The sequence below is a fragment of the Podarcis muralis genome, chromosome 6 (genome assembly GCF_964188315.1).
Source record: "Podarcis muralis chromosome 6, rPodMur119.hap1.1, whole genome shotgun sequence".
Classification (NCBI taxonomy): domain Eukaryota; kingdom Metazoa; phylum Chordata; class Lepidosauria; order Squamata; family Lacertidae; genus Podarcis; species Podarcis muralis.
In genome coordinates, this window is record NC_135660.1 from 12,564,910 (window position 1) to 12,589,843 (window position 24,934).

Genomic DNA, 24,934 nt, shown 5'->3' on the forward strand with positions numbered 1-24,934 from the left:
AGCTCCAAGCAAATATAGGTGAGGGGTCTATGGATCAGACCCCCATGGAGGACTGGGGGCCTTTGGATCAGTAGCATCATAGGGCACAGCTGACCTCCAGTCAGTTGTGTTGTTGCTGCTTACTAGAAGGTAGTGGAGGATCAGCGAAATGACAGGAAGGTCAGCGCAGTGTGAGTGCACCAGCACAGTCATTCTGTCTTTCCTGCCAGTGCATTTGCACTCTGCCAACCTCTCTGCCATATCACTCCTTTTACCTTCTGGTAAGCACCAATGACACGACCAACTGGAGTATTGGCACCCCAGCAAAGCTAGAACAAATGCTAGCAAATTCCTTGCATAATCAAAGCTAGTATGTCAGAGAGCAGTCTATGCTAGAGCCTTTCTCCCAGCTAGCATTGTATGAACAGGGAGACTTTTGTATGGGAGTATTTGAGCATTCAGCCATCGCCTCTTCCATTTCTTGGCTTCGGTGGTGCTATCCAATAACACTTCATATGATGTTGAGCTTTGTGACTGTGGATTCAAACTGTCACCATACCCCAGACTTCACTCACTTCACAAACTGCTGCCAGGATTTATCAGTCAACCAACATACCATTACCAATGCTTTGGTTTCAGCGATTTATAAATTGAGCTGATATTCTCAAGCCGTCATTCATATTTTACCAAGTGCAGTTAATTGGAGTATTTTCTTCCGTATTTGTCATTAGGCTGAGCCAGCATTTTGAGGTGTTTACAGACTAATTTATTGATAAAATTAAACAGTATATTAAAATACAGCAAATTAAAAAGATTTCCACAGCATTCATCAGTGCAATGTACATTATATTCAGATCTTCATAATCCAGTTTAATCTCTAGAAAAGAAATACATAATTCAGGGGAAGAAAAATATTAATTTTACAATCAAAACTGCTGTCATTTATTGTGTACATTTCAGTTCTCAGTGTCTTTCTGAATTAACACTGTTGTAATATAAAAATCTGGTAGCTATAAGAGGAAATATATGCTTTCTTAATAAAAATACTGAATGTAGAATCTACTTACATTGAGTCAATAGTATATATATTTAATTTTTTAAAAATACAAATTCTGAGAAAGGTATATATATATATATATATATATATATATATATATATATATATGAGAGAAGGTGTGATACCCAGACTCTAAACCCATATTTTAGGAGGTTATAAAAATCAATCTTTCATTGCACACTTTCCACATCATGTGAAATTTATTGCTTTACTAGTTTCACTATATCAAAACTATGGCTTCTGTGACATGAGCCACCTTTTTCAACTCTAGCATGGGTTGTTTATTAACTTGAGGGTGTAGTAGGGGATACAGGATATATCAGCATTGTTTTTGGAATGATTCTTCAGGGAAATGTGTGGCTTTAATTCAAATAACTCAGCAGACAGATGTTACCTTGTGAACTGGTGCAGCCTCACTTTGCTTCACACCATTTTGTACCAAGCCGAGATTTGTAACAAGACCCACCATGCAAAATGGTGGACACGTTCTTCTGAAGCACACCACGGGATGATTGCCGATTGGAAGGTTGGCAGTTCGAATCCGCGCGATGGGGTGAGCTCCCATTGCTCAGTCCCAGCTCCTGCCAACCTAGCAGTTTAAAAGCATGTCAAAGTGCATGTAGATAAATAGGTACCACTCCAGTGGGAAGGTAAATGGTGTTTCCATGTGCTGCTCTGGTTTCGCCAGAAGTGGCTCAGTCATGCTGGCCACATGACCCAGAAAAACTGACTGCGGACAAACGTTGGCTCCCTCGGCCAATAAAGCGAGATTAGCGCAGCAACCCCAAAGTCACTCGCGACTGGACTTAACTGTCAGGGGTCCTTTACCTTTAAGGCAATTACTACATGGCATTATTGCACAGACAGGCAGCTATGAAAAAATATTTAATCCTCTCTAGTCAAAAACAGCCCTCCCCCTCCTATATTGCCTCTTGGATACAATCCTGGTGTTTTTTTCTTTCTGATAGGTTTGTTATCCTATATTATATTTTGGGGACATAGAATAATAGAATTGTAGAGCTGGAAGGGGCCACCTAGCCCAAGCCCCTGTAATGCAGGAACCTTTCACCCAATGTAGGGCTCAAACCTACGACCCTAGGATTAAGAGTCTCATGCTCTACCAAGTGAGCTATCTAACTGGAGCCTGCAAGATTCGATGGCAAGACCCACTGAAGTCCCTTTGGGGCTTCCGTAACAGGCCAATGAGGATCAAGCCATAAGAACAGAAGAAGAACCCTGCTGGATCAAGCCAATGATGGCCCACCTAGTTCAGCTTCCTGTTCTCACAGTGGCCAACCAGATGTCTATGGGAAGCCTGCAAGCAGGACCTGAGGACAACAACTCTCTCCCTGCTTCCAATTCCCAACAACTGATTCAGAGGCATAGTGCCCCCAATAGTGGAGGTACAACACAGCCTTCATGACCAGTAGCCATTGGCAGCTTCATTCTCCCTGAATTTATCTAAAGATCTATTAACACCATCTGAGTTGGTGGCCATCGCTACATTTTGTAGCACTGAATTCTATAGTTTTTCTATGCGCTGTGCGAATTAGTGCGTTCTTTTCTGTCCCGTATCTCCCAACATTCACAGCTTTGTGTAGTTGTTGCCTCTAAGCTGGTCACCAACACTGACTTGTTGGCACGAAATGAAATGGACATGTGATTATCAATGGCAAAGCACCCCAAGAACTGTATTTCAGAATGCCTTTGTAAGTGGGACTTCTTGATACCTTGCAGTAGCGCTCAGAAAGCAAACCAGCACAGCGTGCATTGTGCTAGATTCGCAGCTCCGTAAGCGCATACTGCACTGCCAGTACATACTATGTTGGGTGATGCCAGGGGAACAATTTCAAGGTTTTAGGTGGCTGGAGAAGAAATGATTTCTACGTCCATGATGGAAGCAACATTGCACAGCAGATTCAAAGGCCTCCTCTAGAAAACTAAGGTTAAGCAGAGCATGTCTCTTAAGAGCATTTGCTGGGCCTGCTATCTTACCATCATATATGCAAATAGAAAACTCAGGTGATGAATTATGATGATGGCTATGTACCCAAAATGTGGCTATGCTGAAACAAGACGTGGGTATCAGCATGCTTGGGGGAACCTCAGAGGTTTCCAGAAGTGTAGAGCTATTCAGCAGTGGAACTGACTTCCACAAGAGGTGGTGGACTCTCCTTCCTTGGAGGTTTTTAAACAGAGGTTGGATGGCGATCTGTCATGGATGCTTTAGCTGAGATTCCTGCATTGCAGGGGTTGGACTAGATCACCCTTGGGGTCATCTACCAACTGTACGATTCTATGATTCTATGAAAACCGCTAAGGAGGCAATGTCCTGCAAAACATCTGCAGCAAGGGCTGAACATTCCCAGTGGCCATGGAACGCTGGTCGATTGTTTTGGGAGTGGGTGGCTGGGGTGGGGGTCAGAATAGAGCATTATGAAGAGGGCATGGCTGGCTGGCTGGCATACTGAAGATGAACACCCCACACTGCAATGCTACTTATAGCTCCTAATAACCAGAGGTAGATATTAATGCCCTCTCCTCCCCACACACCTCAGCCCTGATCTGAATCTAAGTCCTGCACAGCTGCTTTTTCTGGAGAAAAGAAGAAGACAGGGATAGTTCTCAGCAAGTTTCTAAAAATGTGCACTTAACTGCAACAGCAGACCTACATTTTTAGGCCCCTTCACAACCAGCAATGAGGCCTGGGTAACCACTGTAATCTTCTTCAATGGGATTTTTCCATGACAGATCACGTTTTTAAAAATATATTTTTTACTACATCTCAGATTGTGAATAAAATGGCTAAACTAAATGACTAAATTCAGAGCTTCTTTCCCCGTGGAAGGAGGGATGCTCAACTTACTATGCACCGCATTTTCAAAGCAGCATTTATATATATATATTAAAAGTAGTCCTAATTCTACCCGAGTCTAAATGGCTAAAACTTCCAGGGTGCAATGAAAAGCTGCTGTTTTTTAAAAAAGAAAAAGGCAAGACCCAGAATGAACTTCTCTAAGCCGAACAGTTCTCCCCACAGTACATTCCAAACAGGCAGATTTATTGTGTCTTTGGAATGCTATTACAAAAACCCCATTCTACTCCCTCCATTTAGTGCCTTGCATACCTAGAGCGACTCTATAATAAAGACATAGTAAAGACAGTCACCCCGGTGCATTATATCAAATGCACTTTAGACGGAGTCAGTAAAGAATCTCCTTCCAGAGAGAGACTTGTACAATACTCAGTACAATACTGCCGTCGTTTCACTTCTGCCTGTCACAGACATTGAAGGCATCAGATAATAGGCAGCATGCAGTCTTTAAAATGAAGAAGAGCAAAGGGAGATTTGAAGTCAGGGCCTCTAAACAATTTGAAAGTGTGAACGCTGCCTTCGTCAAATGTGCTTCACAGCTAAGTTCTCGCGCAGCCCCCGGACTTCAACATGGAGCTGCAACATTTTCTGCTCTACCCCAGCGAAGACAGAAAAGGGGACTCACAGCCTTTTACACAACATGGATGCAGGATCCAGGCTGCTTTCAAACCACCTTGTGTATTTGTTCCCTTTCACATAGTCAGCCATTGTGAATGAATGCAGTAAGCATCAATACAGCCCAGTTTCCAGACCAACTGATGTGATGCTCTGGGCTGACTCGCAACGCTTGGTTTTCTGTACCTTCAACATTATGGCTTATATCCAATAGGTTGTTTATGGTAGTCAAAGGCACTCACGCTTCTGCAAGGCTGGTTTCATAGCTTCCTGCTCAAACCTGTGCCACGTTTCATACTGTTTCAGAATCAGAGCCTCCACCCAACCCTGAGGAGTGGCTTTGGAAGGGCACCTGGGGCTGCAGAGGAGAGGGGGTTGGGAAATCCATTTTTTATGAATGGGAAAGCTTTGGTCCTTCAAACGTTGCTGAACTACAACTCCTGTTAGCCCCAACAAGCATGGCCAATGGCTAGGGATGATGGGAACTGTAGTTCAGTAATGTCCAGAAGGCAAAAGTTTCCTTGGACTTGTTGTATTGCTACTTTGATTTTTCCAGGGTTACAGCGAACCACTACAAGTATAGGCAATTCCCCACTTCAGGAGATTATTCTCCAGGTGGGTAATCTGGATAGCCGAGGGCGCAGAGCACCGTCACGAGTTTACTTAACGTGAATACAGAATGCTTGAAGAGGGCCTAAGGCACTAGGCAGTTTTGTGTGTGCTTTGTGATTGTATATACATCTGCTTAACACGCACATACTATAGATTTTACGGTTTTATCCCCTAAGACGTTAAAAACAATTTACAGCCCATCATGAACTTAGTACCCAAATCCCACTTCCCCCATATTCTTATTACTTGCCTGACTTGATTGTATTTTATCTTCTTTATGGGGGCACTAAAATATGCACGAATAAAATCATGTTAGCTTATTCATTATCATTTCATTTTCATCCACCTTAAACACACAAATATAGAAGCCATAAAGTTTCCTGGCTGCGGGATCATTCAACACTGTTTGTTATAGACTGGATACTGGCAAATGACTAGAAAAGAATGCCTCAGCAGTCTGGTGATGCCTGTTGAATTATTACTTTTAAGAGAAAATTTAATTTATTGCTGGTCAATACCAAAATTAATCCAGATGACATTGCATGTTATGATTTACTGGCACCTTACTTTATCGATGCTACTCAGAGGCCCCAGAGGACATGTCATATCAATGGATGCAGTCTTTAGCATACTTACTTAGGTGAAAGAACTCATTGAAATCAATGGGACTTTCTTCTGAACAAACGGGTTTGGATTGTGGTGAGCTGCTGGAGATGGGGGGATGTGTACAGATGCCAGCTGGCTTGCTGACACTAACTGATGCCCCCAGTTCCATTGCAGGCTCTGACATTACATGAATAGATTGAACATAGGAGTCTGGCAAAAGAGCAGAAAAGAGGAAGCTGGTCACCTTCTCTAGTTTGTAATGGGAGGCTGAGAGAGATAGAGAGATATGACCTTCTGTAATAAATGTCTTGCGTGAGAGAGAGCTTCACAGATTGGAAGAGGAGGAGAGACCAGCCCCAAACCTCAATAACAGCTTTTACATTTGCCCCGGCAGCTAATCCAGTTATCAGCCACTCTTCTCTATTAAATATAGGTCACAACTTATTTGGAGCAATGTCCTGTTATCAATCTAGCCAAGGCCTCATATTGAGCTTACGGGCACTTGAAGGTAGCAATCAGTGTTGGAATGTAGCTCACGATGACCTTTTGCAAGGGCTTAAAAATGATCTTTGAGAGCTCACTTCACCCATCCATGCTTAAGAAAAGAGTACCACAGGTTTGTGGGTGCTTGTGATATTCTCTTTGAAGGCCACCTTCAAGTTTGGCTGCCTCCCACTCTGGTGGGTAAGTAGAATTCACAGGTCATCAGGCATCATAGATGGAGCTTTTCATATTGCCCTGGAGCCTTGCAGCTTGCTGGCTGTATCCAGGCATTATTGCTTCCACAATCCATCTTCTCTTTGCCCCTTGATGGCCTTCAAGAGGAGTTGGGAAGCTTTCACTCCCATTTTTGTTGAACTGCAGTTTGCTGTGTTGTCCGATCCACACAAGCTGTGGCTCATTTTAATTATGATTCACTTGAAACAAGCCAATCTGAAACTGAGTTTTACAAAGCTGGCATGTTGAAACAAACCACGGTTGAAATTAACCACAATTTTGGACAGAGCACTAAACTATGGTTAATTGAAACTGGAAGCCAATGCTTCAAATCTCCTCACAACCAGAGGAAGGGGCGGGAAAGGAGAATAAGAGCTCTGGGAAGACTAGGCTCATTCTCAGCACATAAACATTCAGCCACAGTAGACTGTGGTACAACCTGAAACCTGCATAGTGCCTCACAGGCACTAAGTTGAATGCCTGCTTCCTTCTTCCACCCTCCATCTTAAGTCTCCTCCCAACACAAACACAGATGGCTTTTCCACCAGCCAATTCTCTCTCTCTCTCTCTCTCTCTCTCTCTCTCTCTCTCTCTCTCTCTCTCTCCTCTTCTCCCCACTTATTTACCATCTAGCCTGATGAAGAGTTCTGCAGAACGCAGAAGTTTGCACACTATATTCTGGCATTTTTGGTTGACCTAATAAATATATAGACCTAATATGGATTCTGATGGATCAAACTAGAAAATGTTGCTTAAAAATAGATCAAATTCTTAAGGAACGTAGTTCTAGAATAATCATGAACTTATGAAATTTCCAATTAATAAATGCTAGAGCCATGGACAGCATTTGAAAAGTGTGCGTGTGTCAACAAACCTAATAGGGATACAAGAAGAACATATTTAAGTTCTCACTGAGAATCACACATTAGACAAGACCTCACATCAGGGCCAGCCCACTCACAAGGCTACGTGAGGTGACCGCCTCAGACGGCAGGATCCAAAGGGGCAGCAAATCCTGATGTCACTCTTTATTCTGGGCCGGCTCACCCATGAGGCAAGGTGAGCTCACAGTGAACATCTCAGGTCCCTGAGTAAATTGATCTACATCTATAGGAGCAAAGAATGTCCCCAAATATTGCAGCCCACCTTCAAGCTGCTGAAAGGTGAACTCTTAGTGCACCATGGCCATGCTTGTATCACAATGAAACTCAAAGCCATTGGTTTCTGAATATGTACTGGTTCTTGACAGGAAAACAGAAATCTCTCCCTGTTAGGAAACTGAATTCAGGATACCCATGGCGCTCACCATGGATTTGCCATTTTCAGTTGCATTCCTCCTGACAGCCCGACTCCACTTGTGCCAGTTTTGATTCCACTGGGAATAACTTGCCTAACACTTGACTTATATTGGGAGGTCAGCCAACAATTCAGGGGGTGAAACAGGATTAATTTCTGCTATATACAACAGTAGTACTTTGCATCCCCAGCTGTATGTGACATGACAGTAGCCATAGGTGTGTTCAGGTGTTTGCCTGTGCATGAGTATGGAACACCGGGATATGCCTCACAATGTCGTATGTATGTTGCCATCTTGGTTGTAGCCAGAGATTAAGAAGGAGAAATGTAACCACATCCAACATTGCCAACGTTATGTCTCCTGGGCAGACAGTGACAGCTATAGTCCATAAACATCTCTTTCTTATCAGAGAACAATACTAGCAACACTGTTTTATGACTCTGACTAACCTTGTCATCCACAGGAGACACGATTGACTCGCTAGCCACCTCAAGGTGAGGAAAGCTTAATTCTTAATGCTAAATGTCTATAAAACATAAGCAGCTTGAAAGTGGTCTGCGAATACAAAGGAGGGATTGTTCAGTATTGCTGGTGGAATTTGACAGGCAGACCTGGCTTGCTGCTAGTTAAGGGTAAAGTATAAATAAGGGGTTAATCAGTGAAACCTGAAGATATTTATGACGGAAGTTTTACAATATCCATACAGGTGCCTGTAATCAGCACAGTGGCACTTGCAAAGTGCCCTCGTCACTCTGTAAGGTTTCATGACCAAGATCCACTAGTTCTGTGTCAACTTGCTCTGCTGTTGACTCTTTTCATTGAACAGCAGTCCCTAATGCTACCTGACAAACCACTGTTGAAACGGATAGTTTCACCAGAAGTTTGTGATACAGAATGGTGGGTGGGCTGCAGTTCAACTGAGAAAGTAAAAGACTATGGATGCATGTAAATTCAGCCCACTAAAGACATACACTGGTTGTTAGCTTCATCTCTCCTGCAGCAGTCCACTCATTTGCCTTCATGGAACTCAATGCACTAATTATTATTATTATTATTATTATTATTATTATTATTATTATTATTATTTATACCACCCTATACCAGGGGGTATAGGCAAGGGCTTAAATACAAGGCTGATATACATCCATATATATATATATATATATGGGATTTCTTGTAGAAAAAAGATTTGCCTTGTATCTTTAATATTTGGAAGCTGCCCAATATGTTTCAGATCCGTTTTGTTTCACCCCAATTCAATTCGTTATTTGAGTCCAAATCTGATCTTCTAAATCCAAAGATCTATTTCCCCCACATTTATGATGATATTGAGTCTTAATCTCCACCCACCCCCTTTTCAATAAAGCAAATGAAATTTTCAGAGATATTCCACCTTATATCTAAGCACCCGCTTAGTGAGTACATGGACTTCCATGAAGATGAACGAGAGGGCTTCTGCAAGGAGGACACAGCCCTTTGTCCTCTCCTGACAGTCACAGCAAGCTAGTCCTTTGCTTTGCAGTCTACTAGCTTTCGTGGGCTCATTTACAAGGCTGATTTTGTGTGTACCAACACATTCCAAAGAGTTAGCTTTCCTCCATATATCATTCGGAAATAGAAGTACATGATAAATTGTCAACAGTGCAAAAGGCTGCTTCAGATTTATCTAACTGTACAAAATGGTGCCGTGAAACAGGGACTCTTTTAAAGAGTCAAAAAAAGAAAAAGAAAAAAAGAAAGGAAAGGTTTCAACCACATACAATTTCTGGTCCAGCTCAGAGTTTTCCTTTGCAAAATGTAAACAAAGCTCTTCCCCGTGTGTAGGTGTGTGTGTACACGTGAAAGAGACAGATTCCTCATTTGCTTCCCAGTAAGGCAGCCTCAAAGACATTGAGTCCTGCTTTGAAAGAAACCTGAGCTGAATTGAGGCTGCTGAGCACTTTCGACAAGGCTGCTTGAAGAGTCTCATTTGACTGATGCAGCTTGCAGTGTTCCACCGCCTCTAGCAGTACTGAAAATTGGTGTGTCCTTTCATCCAGCCTGTAAAGGATGTTTCTGAAAAAGAACAATAAGAAACAGTAAATGCTTGACTCAAACAGATGAAAACAGGTATCTGAAATCATCTGAAATCATCGATGATGCCCCCAGGTGGCAGCCACGTTTTACAAATGATACACATTACCTACTGTAACATTAACCCGCGGCAAGCTCAGAAGTCGACTGTGTATATTTTATCTGCCTTCCCAGAAGTGTGCCCCTTCATCGCTCCAGGAGCGTACATCTACAAATCTTATCAAAGGAAACATCGTCAATCAGGATGAAATATATATCACAGCCCTAGCCCCACGACATCCCACTAACATTTTCTCATTGAGAAGAATAACAGCCTGATCCCCATACTCAATAGTTCTTTCATCTCACCGGGGTGTTCCCCATCCCCAAGGAACTAGTGTAAATCTTACACGGTTGTAAGTACAGCCATGCAACACCTCCCCAAAGATTTCCCCAAATATTATTGCCACGTCAAAAAGTAATATCGTGTGTTTGGGACAGTGAACCACAAAATTGGATACATAATTTTCACAAGGGGAGGATTTTCTGAAATGTTAGTTTATGTGATAGTTTGGTTCGTGGATAATGCACAGTGGGCTGATTAACATACAGAGTGGGGTTGTTTCTGAATGGAGTTCCTCATTCCAAATCAAATGGACTTGTGATAAAGTGTTTTGATAGAGAAAACTCAGAATAACTGCAAGACCAGAAACAGTGCTTTAACTACTTTGCTCAGACCCAGAAACCTGCCGCCTAAATAAACTCACACTTGACTCAAATTTTAGTTTTGGTTTTTGGCAGAATTTAGGCCACAACTTTATTGATTACAGAAAGTGAGTGGTTGCATAGGCTCTGGTTCGACTAGCTCCCTGCACCCTTGCAGGTAGCACTGACCTAGAGCTCTATCATAGGTCAGCCAAGGGTAAACACCTGAGGTAGGCGGAAAGCCCGGGAACAGGATATGTCCACTCCCCAGATGCTCCTCTGGACTCAGGCATGGGCACAACCCCCTCTCAGGGTTGACCAAACCAAGTTGAGTCCTTGGATTCCTTTAATGGAATATACTTCACATAGGGATGGCGAAACTGTTCTCCCATCCCTATCACCTGAACCAGTCCCTATCCACAACCTTACAAGTTGTGACAATTTGCTACGTGGCAGGCGAAACCCAAATGGCAACAGCCAATCTGCCAAGTGGGGAAAATTCCTGCCATGCCCCTGCCCCAATGACAGACAACACACGATGGCATAGCAAGGTCAATCACAAAATGCCCTAAATATAGGGAGAGGTGGGCGAGTGTTCCGATGCACGAGCTGAAAGAGGAAGCTCTGGGTCACGTGCATAGGTATAAATAGGCCCCTTGGTCCGATTAGTTAGCTCCCCATTGACCAGATTAAACCCAGCAATGAGGGACCTACCAATCAGGTGTTGTGGCTGCCCAATATACCCACCCACAACCAGGAGGTCAGTCTCCAGGTCTCACCGCAACACGTGCCCTGTTTGAGGGAGGATACGCTTTAGCCACAGTGCTTGATAAGGCATTCAATGTATTTCTGTTCTCAAAAGAATGTAAGAAAAACCCTGCTGGGTCCGCGGAGCCAGAGGCTCATTTAGTTCGGCATTCTTTTCTCACTTTGGCCAACCAGATGCCTATGGGAAGCTCACAAGTTGGAATGGAGAGCAACAGGGTTCTCTGCACTTGAGCTCTCCAGCAACTGGAGAATGGAGATAGAACATAGGCATCCTCACTCGTAGCCAAGGATAGCCTTTTCCATTATTAATTTGTCTAACCATCTTTTAAAGCCATCCAAGCTGGTGGCCATCGCTACATCTTATGCGAGTGACTTTCACAATTTAGCTATGCACTGTGTGTGAAGAAATAGGGGAGCGGGTGGCGCCATGGTCTAAACCTCTGGGCATCTTGGGCTAGCTGATTGGAAGGTTGGCGGTTCAAATCCGAGCAATGGGGTGATCTCCTGTTGTTCTGTCCCAGCTTCTGCCAACCTAGCAGTTCGAAAGCACACTAGTGCGAGGAGATAAATAGGTACCGTTCCAGCAGGAAAGTAAGCAATGTTTCAGTGCGCTCTGGTTTTCGTCATGGAAACCGTCCATTGTGCCAGAAGTGGTTTAGTCATGCTGGCCACATGACCATGTGAAGAAATACTTTTTTTTTGTCTGTCCTGAATCTACAACATTCAACTTCATTTGGTGTCCCTGAGTTCTAGTATTATGAGAGAGGACCCGAACCATGGATTCATGTGGCAAGCAAGGAGATTCCAAAGAAAGATCTGGAAGAACTTTCTGACAGTAAGAGTTGTTCAACGGTGGAACAGAATCCCTCGAGAGGTGGTGGACTCTTCTTCCTTGGAGGTTTTTAAGTAGAGGTTGGATGGTCATCTGTCATGGATATCTTGTTAAGATTCCTGCATTGCTGGGGTTAGGAATAGATACCCCTTTTAAAAAAGATTTTTTAAAAAGAAAATTGGAAATTATTTATGTAAGCAACAACAGTGGCAAGAATTATATGAGCACAAGCTTGGAAGACAGAAGAAATGCCAAAGAAAGAACAATGGCAAGGGAAACTTATGGACTATGAAGAACTGGCAAAATTAACAGATAAATTACATGAAAAGGATAACAAAGACTTTAAAAGAGAATGGGAACCATTTACAACATACACGAAGAAGCAACATAAAGAATTGGACACACTGGCAGGGTTTGAATAAACAAGCACAATTGTATATAGCAAAAAGTAAGGTTATATGTATGGGGAACATTTTTGGGAAACAACACGCAGGGTGAGTAATATGGCGATAAAACAAAATGGGAATATGAGGGAAGTGGGGGGGGGGATTTGGAAAATCGTTAGAGAAATATTGTTAGAGGATGTATACATGGAAAAACCAATAAAAATATTATTATTTTTTTAAAAAAAGGAATAGATACCCCTTGGGTTTCCTTCCAACACTACAGTTCTATGATTCTTATGTTTTTGGCTTTTGGTGTTTTATTTGTGTTTGCTTTAATTTCTGTGAGCCTTCTTGAGTTCCAGTTCTGGGGGGGAACCAGGATACAAACAAACAAATGTGTGGAGAAGAAGCTGCCTTGTGGCTCAGATTCTTTGTGTGCTTGAAAGGGGGTGGGGCATAGGGCAGCACCCGTCAGCCATGTGTCCCCAGATACTGTTGGACTACAACTCCAATTGTTCCCAGGCAGCTCAGCCAGCGGTCAGAGATGATGGGAACTGCAGCCCAACAGCAACTTGAATCCCAGAAGGGGAGCAGGAAAAGCCACAAGACCTTTTTTTCCTGGAAAGCAAGAGAACTTATAGCTAGATGTCAGCTGTGCAGACCTGCCAGTCCCTGCGCAGTGATGCAAACCACTTCAAGGCATTCTGGAGGAAGTCCCAGGTGCCCTAAATGAAGGCAGCCTGGATTATAGAGATAGAAAAGCAAGGTAAGCTGAAGAACACTGCTTGAGAGGGTGAGAAAGCAGCAAGGAGATGGAAAACAGGAAAGGGCTCCCAGTTGAATGGTTCCACTGTTATTCTTCGAAGCAAAGCTATTATATGTCTCTTGCTGTAAGCACAGCAGGATTAAAAGCATTTTTGGGGAAAAAAAGCAAAAAAACAACAACAACCCAAAAAATCCTACTCAGTTGGTTTCCACTAGGCTTTGGTGGGTCTGTTAGAGCAGGTAATAAATGTTATCTTAAAGCAGGTGTAATCATTATCCTAATTAGAGCAGTATGTAAATATCATAAATCTCTACCCAGGGGCACCTTTGATTGTAAACTATATTGTGTGATGTTGGAAAATAATGGCGGGGGGGGGGGGGGAGAGAAGGTTGGTGAGCGATTGCAGGCAGGAGTTTATCATCAAACACATACAAAGGAATTCATAAAACGAACGGACAGAGGAGGGGAAAAAATAACAAAAGAAAGCAGCTCAGCCAAGACACTCCATTAGTAACTTAATTACATGACAGGCCCAGTGGCAACTCCAAATTAGTAATAAAACTGCCAGCGATAGTCACCCAGAAGACTACCAGAGAGTATTTTCTGCAGATCACTATCGGAGATGTCTAATTACTATTCGAAGAGAGGGATTGGCTAAAAAAAAGTGACAGGTTAAATGGCAACTTAGAAAGTGCACTTGGAAATGCTTCCTTTAGAGACTCCTTTGCATAAAGGCCATAACTTACCCCACAAAGACACTAAAACCAGCATAACGGAAACATTTTAAATTCTTCGCTGCCTCTAAACCGTGGTTGGGTGTAAATACATCATTGTAGCTGGGCGCTGGAAAACATATAGGACAGCGATGGAAAGTCTGACCAATGCTCTCCCTTCCTCAGAATTCTTTCAGCAAGACTGGCCAACCAGGTACCAGGGTCAATCTTTTGCTTTATGAGCAGCTGAAATACAGTGTGTCAACCAATACAGACACAGTAAGAGCTGTTCAACAGTGGAATGGTATCCCTCGCGAGGTTGTGGACTCTCCTTCCTTGGAGGCTTTTAAGCAGAGGTTGGATGGCCATCTGTCATGGATGCTTTAGTTTAGTTTCCTGCATTGCAGGGGGTTGGACTAGAAGACCCTCAGGGTCCCTTCCAACTCTATGAGTCTGTTATTTAACCAACAAAAAGCTCCAAAACGTCCAGCAGGGGGTTGTCTGCCTCCCACAACCCTTTGAAGTCTTTGCAATAATCAATTACTGTTGTGACGGAAACAGCATGGCGGCAGCTCAGCAGTAATGTTGCCATCGTGCTGTTTCCAACATTGCAGTGTTATGTTGGGACAGCAGGGGTAGTTTCTACATACATCCCTCTGTCCTCTGATGTCATGGGCTGACTGGATGCTGAAGACTGGTGGGACCCGCACCAACTGGGGAACCCCCAAGGGAACCCCCAGGGGAAGAAGGCTCAGAGCCAGGGGCATTGGTGGAGGGACAATGATGAGTGATCAGAAGAAGAAGAGGGAACAGACTGGGGGTAGGAGGAGGAAGAGAAGTTGGAAGCTGATTAATGAGCACAAAGAGGCTGGAGCAGAGAGCAAACCAGAATCAGAGGCAGGAGAGGATGGGACCAGGAGACAGAGATGAGGTTGTTGCTGGAGTCCAGGGAGTCTTCGCCTCCCATCTCCCAGAACACAGAGAAAAATGAGGAGGGGAGAGCAACGGGACACTAGACGAGGGAGCCTTAGATGGCTTGGGAAGGACCCAGGGAGAAGGAGAGGTGGAAGGCGAGGACTTTCCATCCACACACAACCACTTCATTGGGGCAAGACCTACTGGGAAGAGTTGCTGTGATCACTAGAGCCAGTAGGGAGTCTGGCTTGAGAGTGTGTTAGGCCTGGCCAAGTAAAGATTCTCGGAGGGCCACATTTGGCCCTCAGGCTTGACTTTCCCCACCGCTTTGTTTAGAGGTGTGCAAATTTGGGGTTTTCATAGAAAGCCCCTGATTGGTGGGACAGAGGTTTGTGCAGATGCTTTCTGCAAACATTCACTTTTTACTGATTCACAATGTTACGTGACGTCACAATGTTGTGCATCGGGTAGCAATCAGAAAAGATGACAGGATGACATCATCGTGACTTACGGCAAACGAAGGCAGTGGAAAGCAAGGGCAATGGAAATAAATGGACAAAACTTTTGAAAATAAGTGGTATTGGTAATAAGGCTAATAAGAATATGCAAATATGGATTGATAATGGATGAAAATACATAGTTATAATAGGTTAAGCTATAGAGTTAAGATAAATGAAAGAGGGTAAGGATTTGCTGAATTGATTATGTAAATGGGAATACAAAAAGGGGAGGTCAAGGAAACAAGCAAATGAGCTTAAAAATATTGAAAAATGGATTTATTTATTTTTTAATTTTTTCTTAGCTGTTTGTTTTTTGTATTTTGTATTTTCCTTTTTTTCCCTTCTATGTATTTTTTGGTAATTCCTGTATTTTTCTTGTGATTCTATGTTTCTGTGTTTTCTTTTTAGTTTGTTAATCTCTGTTTTAATTTTCTTTATTCTGTAAACCTATGTTTTTTGTAAAACGCTAATAAATATCTTATAAAAAAAAAAACTTTTGACAAGGAATGTGAACAAATCGATGAAAAGCAGGGAGTGTTTCTCAGCGCTGCCCAAAATTGGCTCTGCTTTAGTTTACAGCTACAACCCTGCCTGCATTATTGCAGAAGAAAGACCACAGTACCAAGAATCCCAAGAAGGGCAAAGCTAAAAGGCAGAAGAAAGATTTAAGAAACCGAGGGGCATAGGACATGAATTTAGAGCATGGGAATATATCAAGCTGCCTTCTAATGAATCAGATCATTAGTCCACCTAGTCCAGCACCATCTGCTCCAAATAGCCATGGCTCTTCAAGGTCTCGGACAGAGGTCATTCACTGACCTGCATTCTTAAGTTCCTTTTAACTGCAGATGCCAGGAACCGAACATGGCTCTCTCTGCATGCAAATAATCTGCTCTGCCAGTGATCCGCAGGCCCTTTCTGTTCTTCTGAGGGGCTAATTGGATCCAGCCACTGGAGCTCCATATAATGGCCCTTCTAGTTCAGCACTCTGCTTTTACAGTGGCAGACCAGATGCCTGTGAGAAGTTTGCAAGATGGACGTTGAGCACAACAGCACTCTGCCCACCAGCAGTTCACAGAAACTGGCAATGCTGAGTTGGCCACTAGATGGGAGTAGTAGAAAAGTCTGGGGGAAATACTCCTAGCAATCCCCAAGGGAAAAGGCAAGGTATAAATAGTGGTGCGATGGGTTAGTGTGTCTGGCAGTAACCAGAAGGTTGGTGGTTCAAGCCCACCCACGGATGGTCATGGGCAGGATCCCAGCATTTGTAGGGGGTTGGAGTAGATGACCCTTGGGGTCTCTTCCGAATCTACAATTCTATGAAATATAACAACAACAACAACAACAACAACAACAACAAAGCACTTGCTGTTTTTATTGTGTCTTAGCAGAAAATAATAGAAGAATTTGAGGCACCAGAAAGCCACAGTCCTCTTTCTGTTGACCGCAGTAGTTTGATGGCCATAATTCTTTGATATTTACGTGATTAAAATGACATCAGTCCAATCCCTATGCCTAATCACTTCAAAATACCTCCCTCCAAACTTAACCATTTTGATCGCATAAGTATAATACACAGAGTCACTGCAACCCGCACAAAGAGATTCTTAAAAGGAAAGTGCAATGCATTATTGATGACACTAATGAAATTACTACACACATCACTCATCCTTAATGGGTCCATTTCAATGACACATCATAGCAACCCGAAAAGTACAGCGCCAAACTGGGAAAAGTAATTAATAACGCCAGACAGCAATTCTGAAGGAGATAAAACCTCTTCATGGAGCTGACAAATCAGCCTTAATAAACTAAGGCAAAGGTACATACAAAAGGAATTTTATTAAAAGATGGGGGGGGGGGAACCTTCCACTGTCTTTATGAGCCATTTCTGGGACTGAAAAATGTGCTCGTTTGGTGATAGAAATAATGGCCCTCTATTCAAACATTGTTTCTCATTAGCTGAAATGGGCATGGAATAAGACCCATACCAGCCAGAAAGTAACTTGTATTATGCCACGTCTTAAATAAATCAAACGAGATAATGCCAAGCCTTTGCAAATGGCTTAAACTGTAATATTCCATAATGCAAGAACTAATTTTATTTTTTTGATAATGAGGTTGAACTGTTTCAGGGGTTAAGCTGAGGCAGCAGTGGGGGTATTATGGAGTTTACATGCTCCTCCGGAATGGAAAAGGACCCGAAGGGAAACAGGTGCTGGATTCAACAATGGGTGCAAAAGGAAGTGGGTGTTGCGTTCACAATGTAGGGAATGGGCCAGACAGCTAATTCTGCCCTCATCTGCTTCTGCTGGAACTCACCAAAAGGCAAGCAAATGGAGTGCCCAATTGCTTCACATTCCCCTGCTTAACAGCATTTGAAAGAGTGAAGCCTTCCTGCACTCTTGAGTCTGCTGGTATTGATGGGTGGGTTAGACATGTTTGGTGCCCTGCCCACAGTTTTTGCCCACAGGTGTTGAATTAATTATTGGGGAATCATTAAGCGGCACCACTTTATTAAAATACAATCTTTTAGAATTTGGCACCACTTTATTAAAATACAATCTTTTAGAATTTGGCACCATCTATAATTGGCATCTATAATTGTGGATAGGGACGTGGGTGGCGCTGTGGGTTAAACCACAGAGCCTAGGGCTTGCTGATCAGAGGGTTGGCGGTTCGAATCCCCACGACAGGGTGAGCTCTCATTGCTCGGTCCCTGCTCCTGCCAACCTAGCAGTTCGAAAGCATGTCCAAGTAGATAAATAGGTACCTCTCCAGTGGGAAGGTAAACGGCGTTTCCGTATGCTGCTCTGGTTCTCCAGAAGCGGCTTAGTCATGCTGGCCACATGACCCGGAAGCTGTATGCCAACTCCCTCGGCTAATAAAGTGAGATGAGCGTCGCAACCCCAGAGTTGGTCATGACTGGACTTAATGATGAGGGGTCCCTTTACCTTTACCTTTATAATTGTGGATTGGGCATGAGAAAAACACTTAACTTCATATCAACCTATATTTTTCCAGACTTATCATATGCACACAAAATGGTGAGTTTCCTGTAGACAATATTTTCATCAGACTACGGTCTTTAATTTCCCCCTGAACATTTATTTATTATGAAGCCTTATGAATTGTATCTATGACTGGACAGCTCAGAATATTGATACAGACCAGTTAAATGGTCCACCTCTAGTGACAGCATTAAGATTTGTACATTGACCACCGAAGAAGACCTTTTTTTTGGGTCAAAGCACCTCTGCTTCTCAGTATTACTGCAGATCACATGACTGTTGGTTCTCAGCATGATTGCTGGTACAGTGGTACCTCGGGATGTGAATGGGATCCATTCCAGAGCCCTGTTCGCATCCTGAATAGAATGAAAGACGCGTCTGTGCGTGCCCATGTCATCATTTTGAGCGTCTGCGCATGCGCGAGCAGTGAAATCCGGAAGTAACGCGCTCCATTACTTCCGGGTTGCTGCGGAGCGTAACTTGAAAATGCTCAACCTGAAGCACATTCAACCCAAGGTATGACTGTACTGCATATGAGTTTGAAGACTGCATTTTAGAAATCTCATTTGTATGTTTTACAGTATGCTCACCGGGGCAAGATGGTTCCAACATATTATACCAATCCTGAACTGACTGCACTGGCTGCCAGTTAGTTTCCGGGCCAGTTAGTTTTGGGGAAAGATTAAAACAGAATCCTACTCTTTTAATGTATGTATTGCAGTGTTGCTGTTTAGTTGTGTCCGACTCTTTGTGACCCCCTGGACCAGAGCACGCCAGGCACTCCTGTCTTCCACTGCCTCCCGCAGTTTGGTCAAACTAATGTTGGTAGCTTCGAGAACACTGTCCAACCATCTCGTCCTCTGTCCTCCCCTTCTCCTTGTGCCCTCAATCTTTCCCAACATCAGGGTCTTTTCCAGGGAGTCTTCTCTTCTCATGAGGTGGCCAAAGTATTGGAGCCTCAGCTTCAGGATCTGTCCTTCCAGTGAGCACTCAGGGCTGATTTCCTTCAGAATGGATAGGTTTGATCTTCTTGCAGTCCATGGGACTCTCAAGAGTCTCCTCCAGTACCATAATTCAAAAGCATCGATTCTTTGGCGATCAGCCTTCTTTATGGTCCAGCTCTCACTTCCATACATCACTACTGGGGAAACCATAGCTTTAACTATACGGACCTTTGTTGGCAAGGTGATGTCTCTGCTTTTTAAGATGCTGTCTAGGTTTGTCATTGCTTTTCTCCCAAGAAGCAGGCGTCTTTTGCAGTTGTAATCAACAAATCTTATTATTGGCGTGCACCCCTAATATATACACATGTGCATGCGCAAGGCCCAGATATTTTCCTCACCCTCTGCTGAATGCACAGAGGTTGAGAATGGGGCAAGTGACAACAGGTACCAGTCTCGAGTAGCTTGCATTCTTGCTACCGCTGCATGCATTAGGTGGATTTATGGGTGGAGTGTGATAAAAAGAGAACTGTTGTCTTTTGTTATGGCACACAGGAAGCTGCCTTGTAACGAATCAGACCATTGAACCATCTAGCTCAATAGTGCCTTCACTGATTGGCCGTGGCTCTACAGGGTTCCCATACAGGGGCATGTATCACTCCTTCTTGAGATGGCAGGGATGGTACCTGGTACCATGTGCATGCAAAACAGATGTTCTACAGACTGAGCTCCAGCCCTTGCTTCTTAAAAATATCTGGAGAGGCATAGGACTTGGCCATACTGAAGCAGCCCAGATGATTCAAAGAGAACGTTTTCCATCAGGCCACAAAACCAAACCCTGAACAACTAAACCTTTAGTATCGTGCATGTGTAAATAGCTTAGTGTAATTATGTAGATCTTAAAAAAAATGACCATAAAGTTTTAAAAGGAATTATTTTATATTCTAATGTAAAAGCTACTTACAGAATATAAAAGCTACTCTGCTCTTCCCTAAAACATTTGTGAAATAATGATTTAAAAAAATAATAATCAGTGAATTACGAGTTATGGTGAGATGCTATTGACAACCGCTTGACATTGAAATGTAAAAACCACTGAAATGCTTGTCAAAACCAGGTACAATTATGGCACATGCTGTTCTGCTTCCCATGACTATAGCTATATTTGTCCAAAAGTCAAATATGTTCATATATTTAAATTAATTCTCCCTCTTTCTTTAGCTCATTGGCTTACCCTACTTAATGAAACAAATCAGCCACCAAAATGAGAGGTTATTAAGACTGTATGCTAAATAGCCTTTTTCTAAATATACACTTGAAATATACACAAGGCACAAATAGGATGGTGTTTCCTCAGGAAATGCAGGCAAATGCAGGATGGTTATTAGGTTATTATTATGCATGAAGACTTAAAGAGATGTTGGCAGAGCTCTCCCCCTATGAAATGGTTCCTCCTTTCTGCTTCTGTGTGACCAAGATCCAGAGCTATAGCACAAGACCATTATGTCTGTTGCTAGAGCGAACCATTTCACTCTGCAAGTGGGAGAAGCAGATGCTTCACAGCATATATAATAAACTTTGCACATACCAAACTAGCTTGCAGTGTTGAATGAACAAGTATTATTCCACACACAGAAACATTAAAGTGCTATCAGTAAAATAGCACTGAGATTAAAATTCTTACGGCCGCAATCCTATGCATACTTACTTGGGAGTAGCTCTCATGCAAATATTACGTCTGAGGCAGCCTGCACAGGATTGCACGGGACAGAAATAATGGTTTTCATTCGAAAGCTGTGATTGGCAGAAGGGATGTTTCCTACATCTCAGCGTCCTTTCACCTTTTCCATTTCTGCCTATCTTGGCATTAAGCAGTACATAGGAGGAAAGGCGGCTAACAGATTGAGGTTAAATCCTGACAAGACAGTAGTACTGTTTTGGGGGGACAGGGGGCGGGCAGGTGTGGGGGACTCCCTGGCCCTGAATGGGGTAACTGTGCCCCTGAAGGACCAGGTGTGCAGCCTGGGAGTCATTTTGGACTCACAGCTATCGATAGAGGCGCAGGTCAATTCTGTACCCAGGGCAGCTGTCTGCCAGCTCCATCTGGTACGCTGGCTGAGACCCTACTGTCTCGCCAGAGTGGTGCATGCTCTGGTTATCTCCCGCTTGGAGTACTGTAATGCACTCTACATGGGGCTACCTTTGAATATAACCCAGAAACTACAACTAATCCAGAATGCGGCAGCTAGACTGGTGATTGGGAGTTGCTGCCGGGACCATATAACACCGGTCCTAAAGGATCTTCATTGGCTCCCAGTGCGTTTCCAAGCACAATTCAAAGTGTTGGTGCTGACCTTTAAAGCCCTAAACAGCCTTGGTCTAGTATACCTTAAGGAGCGTCTCCACCCCCATTGCTCAGCCCAAACACTGAAGTCCTCCTCCAAGGGTCTTCTGCTGGTTCCCTCACTGCAAAGAACCAGGCAGAGGGCCTTCTCAGTAGTGGCCCCCTCCCTGTGGAACAGCCTCTTTCAGATGCCAAGGAAATAAAGAACTATACAACTTTTAGAAGACATCTGAAGGCTGTCTTCTTCCCTGTTTTGGGAAGTTTTCAGTGTTTGATGCTTTATTATGTTTTATATATTCTGTAAGCCACCCAGAGTGGCTGGGGAAACCCATCCAGATGGGTGGGGTATAAATAAAAAAGTTGTTGTTATTGTTGGCAGCGGCGGCATTATCATCATCATCATCATCATTATGTTCCAGCAGTGGAAGCACTAGTGGGGGCATTTATTTTTATCCAGAAGTCACCATTGCTTTTTTGACCTCCCTCTGTTTAGGCTTCATAAAACACTCAACCTAGGAAATTAATCTACATTATGAGTTGCTTTACACTAGATTAATCTCAAGTGCCTTTCAGGACAAGAATAAATCAATGACCTTTTTTAAAACAACAACAACAACAATAACACAAAATCCATACATGATAACCCCTGAAGCCAAATCAGAGTGAGGGCAATGCTTCCTTCCCTCACTCTTGCATGTCATCAGTAAAACTGAAGCACAGGCAACTCCCATTTTGTGCACATTCAAAGAACGCATGACTGTGCATTCTCAGGACACAGGTCCAGAGCCTGTGAGGAGGGAGTGGCATCAGCATGGATGTTGAAGTCCCCCAATACCAATAGGTTAGGGAACTCCAAGGCCCAGCCGGCCACCGCCTCCAATAGGCCTGACAGGGTGGCTGCTGGTGCGCTAGGTGGCCGGTACACCAGCCAGCCAGCCAAGCTCTCCTCGGAGCCCCACACTAGGCCAACACATTCAATGCTGGGGATCGATGGCGATGGTAGAGCCCTGAAAGGACAATCTTCCCGGATTAATAATGCCACCCCTCCCCCCAGCCCACAGTCCGCGACTGGTGGAGGACGGAGAAACCTGGGGGGGGGCATCGCTCGTAAGGTAAGTGTTGCTCCTTCGCGCACCCAGGTCTCCGTCACACAAGCCAGGTCGACCCCCTGCGATAAAGAAATCTCGCAGGGTGGCGGTTTTGTTGCCTATAGACCTGGCATTGCACAGCACCAGTGACGGATGTGAGTAATCCTTGCTCACCCTACCCTCGTCCCTCGGGATGAGGCGCAGATTGGAAGGGGTACGAGCATATCCATATCTCGATCCCCTTCGCCTATAACATCTGCCCACACCGCCATGATCTGCAGAATGCCAAATTCTATGCCTAGCAGAAAAGCACTTTCTTGTAATTATACATTCCATCTTTTCACCGTTTCTTAAGCCCCGGCTTTCAAATGGTAGAGAAAGAAAAAAGAAAGCCTTAATAAAGGAGCTGGTCCCAGCCACATATTTTACACCTTGTACCTTATGAGAACAACTCCATTTGGGAACAGGAGCTATCAAGAAGCAATCTGAGAAAACTGGAGCAGATAGTATTGATTTGAATGGGATTATGCACTAGCAAAGCACTTGAACCTCACCTCGCCTCATTGAAATCAATGAGAGCCTTGTCATAGCCATCAGCAGGGCGAAAATACTCTGTAAGTCTATTGAAGCAGCTCACAAAGTGACATTAGAACATGCAGCCGGCTGAGCTTACAGCAGAGTCTCCTTTGCAGTTGCCAGGGAGAAATCTGCAGCTTTCTTCTGTCCCTTGAAAACAGTGCATTTCGTTTTGGGAAATGAAGTACAGCTGGCTCCTCCAGCCTGTGTATTCCCCAGCTTCTTTACCTGCTTCTCTGTCCTGCTGACTGCAGTGAGCAGGACTTCAGGTGTGCTGCAGAGCAGGTGTGAGAGAGAGACACAGATGAAAGGACTGGGAAAGGACTGGAGAAGGTAAGCCACTGATGGCTTGCCCCTAGCTGCATCTGCAGTTGGAGAGCGGGTTGTAGGTAACCTATGGCCCTCCAGGTACAGTTGAACTACTGTTCCCATCAGGTCTGGATTGTCACTTTTTGAAATATGGCAACCCTAGAAAATGGCTTCTCCATGAGAACCAGGAAGTGACCTCTCCAGACAACAGAATGACTCTTCTTATCTTTGTGTCTGCCATCACCTGAGTGACATGAACACTGTTAGGCAGTTGAATGTAGAATCATAGAATCATAGAAGAGTTTGGATTTGATATCCCGCCTTTCACTCCCTTTTAAGGAGTCTCAAAGCAGCTAACATTCTCCTTTCCCTTCCTCCCCCACAACAAACACTCTGTGAGGTGAGTGGGGCTGAGAGACTTCAAAGAAGTGTGACTGGCCCAAGGTCACCCAGCAGCTGCATGTGGAGAAGCAGAGACGCGAACCCGGTTCCCCAGATAACGAGACTACCGCTCTTAACCACTACACCATACTGGCTCTCTACACCATACTGGCTCTCTAGAATCATAGAGTTGAAATAGACCACAAGGGCCATCGAGTCCAACCCCCTGCCAAGCAGGAAACACCATCAGAGCACTCCTGACATATGGTTGTCAAGCCTCTGCTTAAAGACCTCCAAAGAAGGAGACTCCACCACACTCCTTGGCAGCAAATTCCACTGTCAAACCGCTCTTACTGTCAGGAAGTTCTTCCTAATGTTTAGGTGGAATCTTCTTTCTTGTAGTTTGGATCCATTGCTCTGTGTCCGCTTCTCTGGAGCAGCAGAAAACAACCTTTCTCCCTCCTCTATATGACATCCTTTTATATATTTGAACATGGCTATCATATCACCCCTTAACCTCCTCTTCTTCAGGCTAAACATGCCCAGCTCCCTTAGCCGTTCCTCATAAGGCATCATTTCCAGGCCTTTGACCATTTTGGTTGCCCTCCTCTGGACACGTTCCAGTTTGTCCTTCTTGAACTGTGGTGCCCAGAACTGGACACAGTACTCCAGGTGAGGTCTGACCAGAGCAGAATACAGTGGCACTATTACTTCCCTTGATCTGGATGCTATACTCCTATTGATGCAGCCCATATGTACTCCATGAGTCTGCCCCTGCAGCTTGATGGAGGTAGAAACTATCTCTCGTGCCTTGTTACGCTGCCGTTTCTACAGGGATATACGCTTGGTATTTATTACCCCTGCTATGCAAAAATCTCCAAATGAATCC

The 24,934-nt window shown here is 43.9% G+C and overlaps 1 protein-coding gene across 3 annotated transcripts in view; it reads right to left on the reverse strand.

Moving 5' to 3' along the window:
• Positions 1-722: 722 nt before the first annotated feature.
• NAALADL2 (N-acetylated alpha-linked acidic dipeptidase like 2) overlaps positions 723-24,934 on the reverse strand; it is a 770,720-nt gene continuing 746,508 nt past the window's right edge. For all 3 annotated transcript variants that reach the window (XM_028731603.2, XM_028731602.2, XM_028731601.2), the window contains one exon: positions 723-9,813. In XM_028731603.2, coding sequence (XP_028587436.2) covers positions 9,615-9,813 — 199 coding nt within the window. In that variant the 3' untranslated portion in view covers positions 723-9,614. The remainder of the gene's footprint in view (positions 9,814-24,934) is intronic.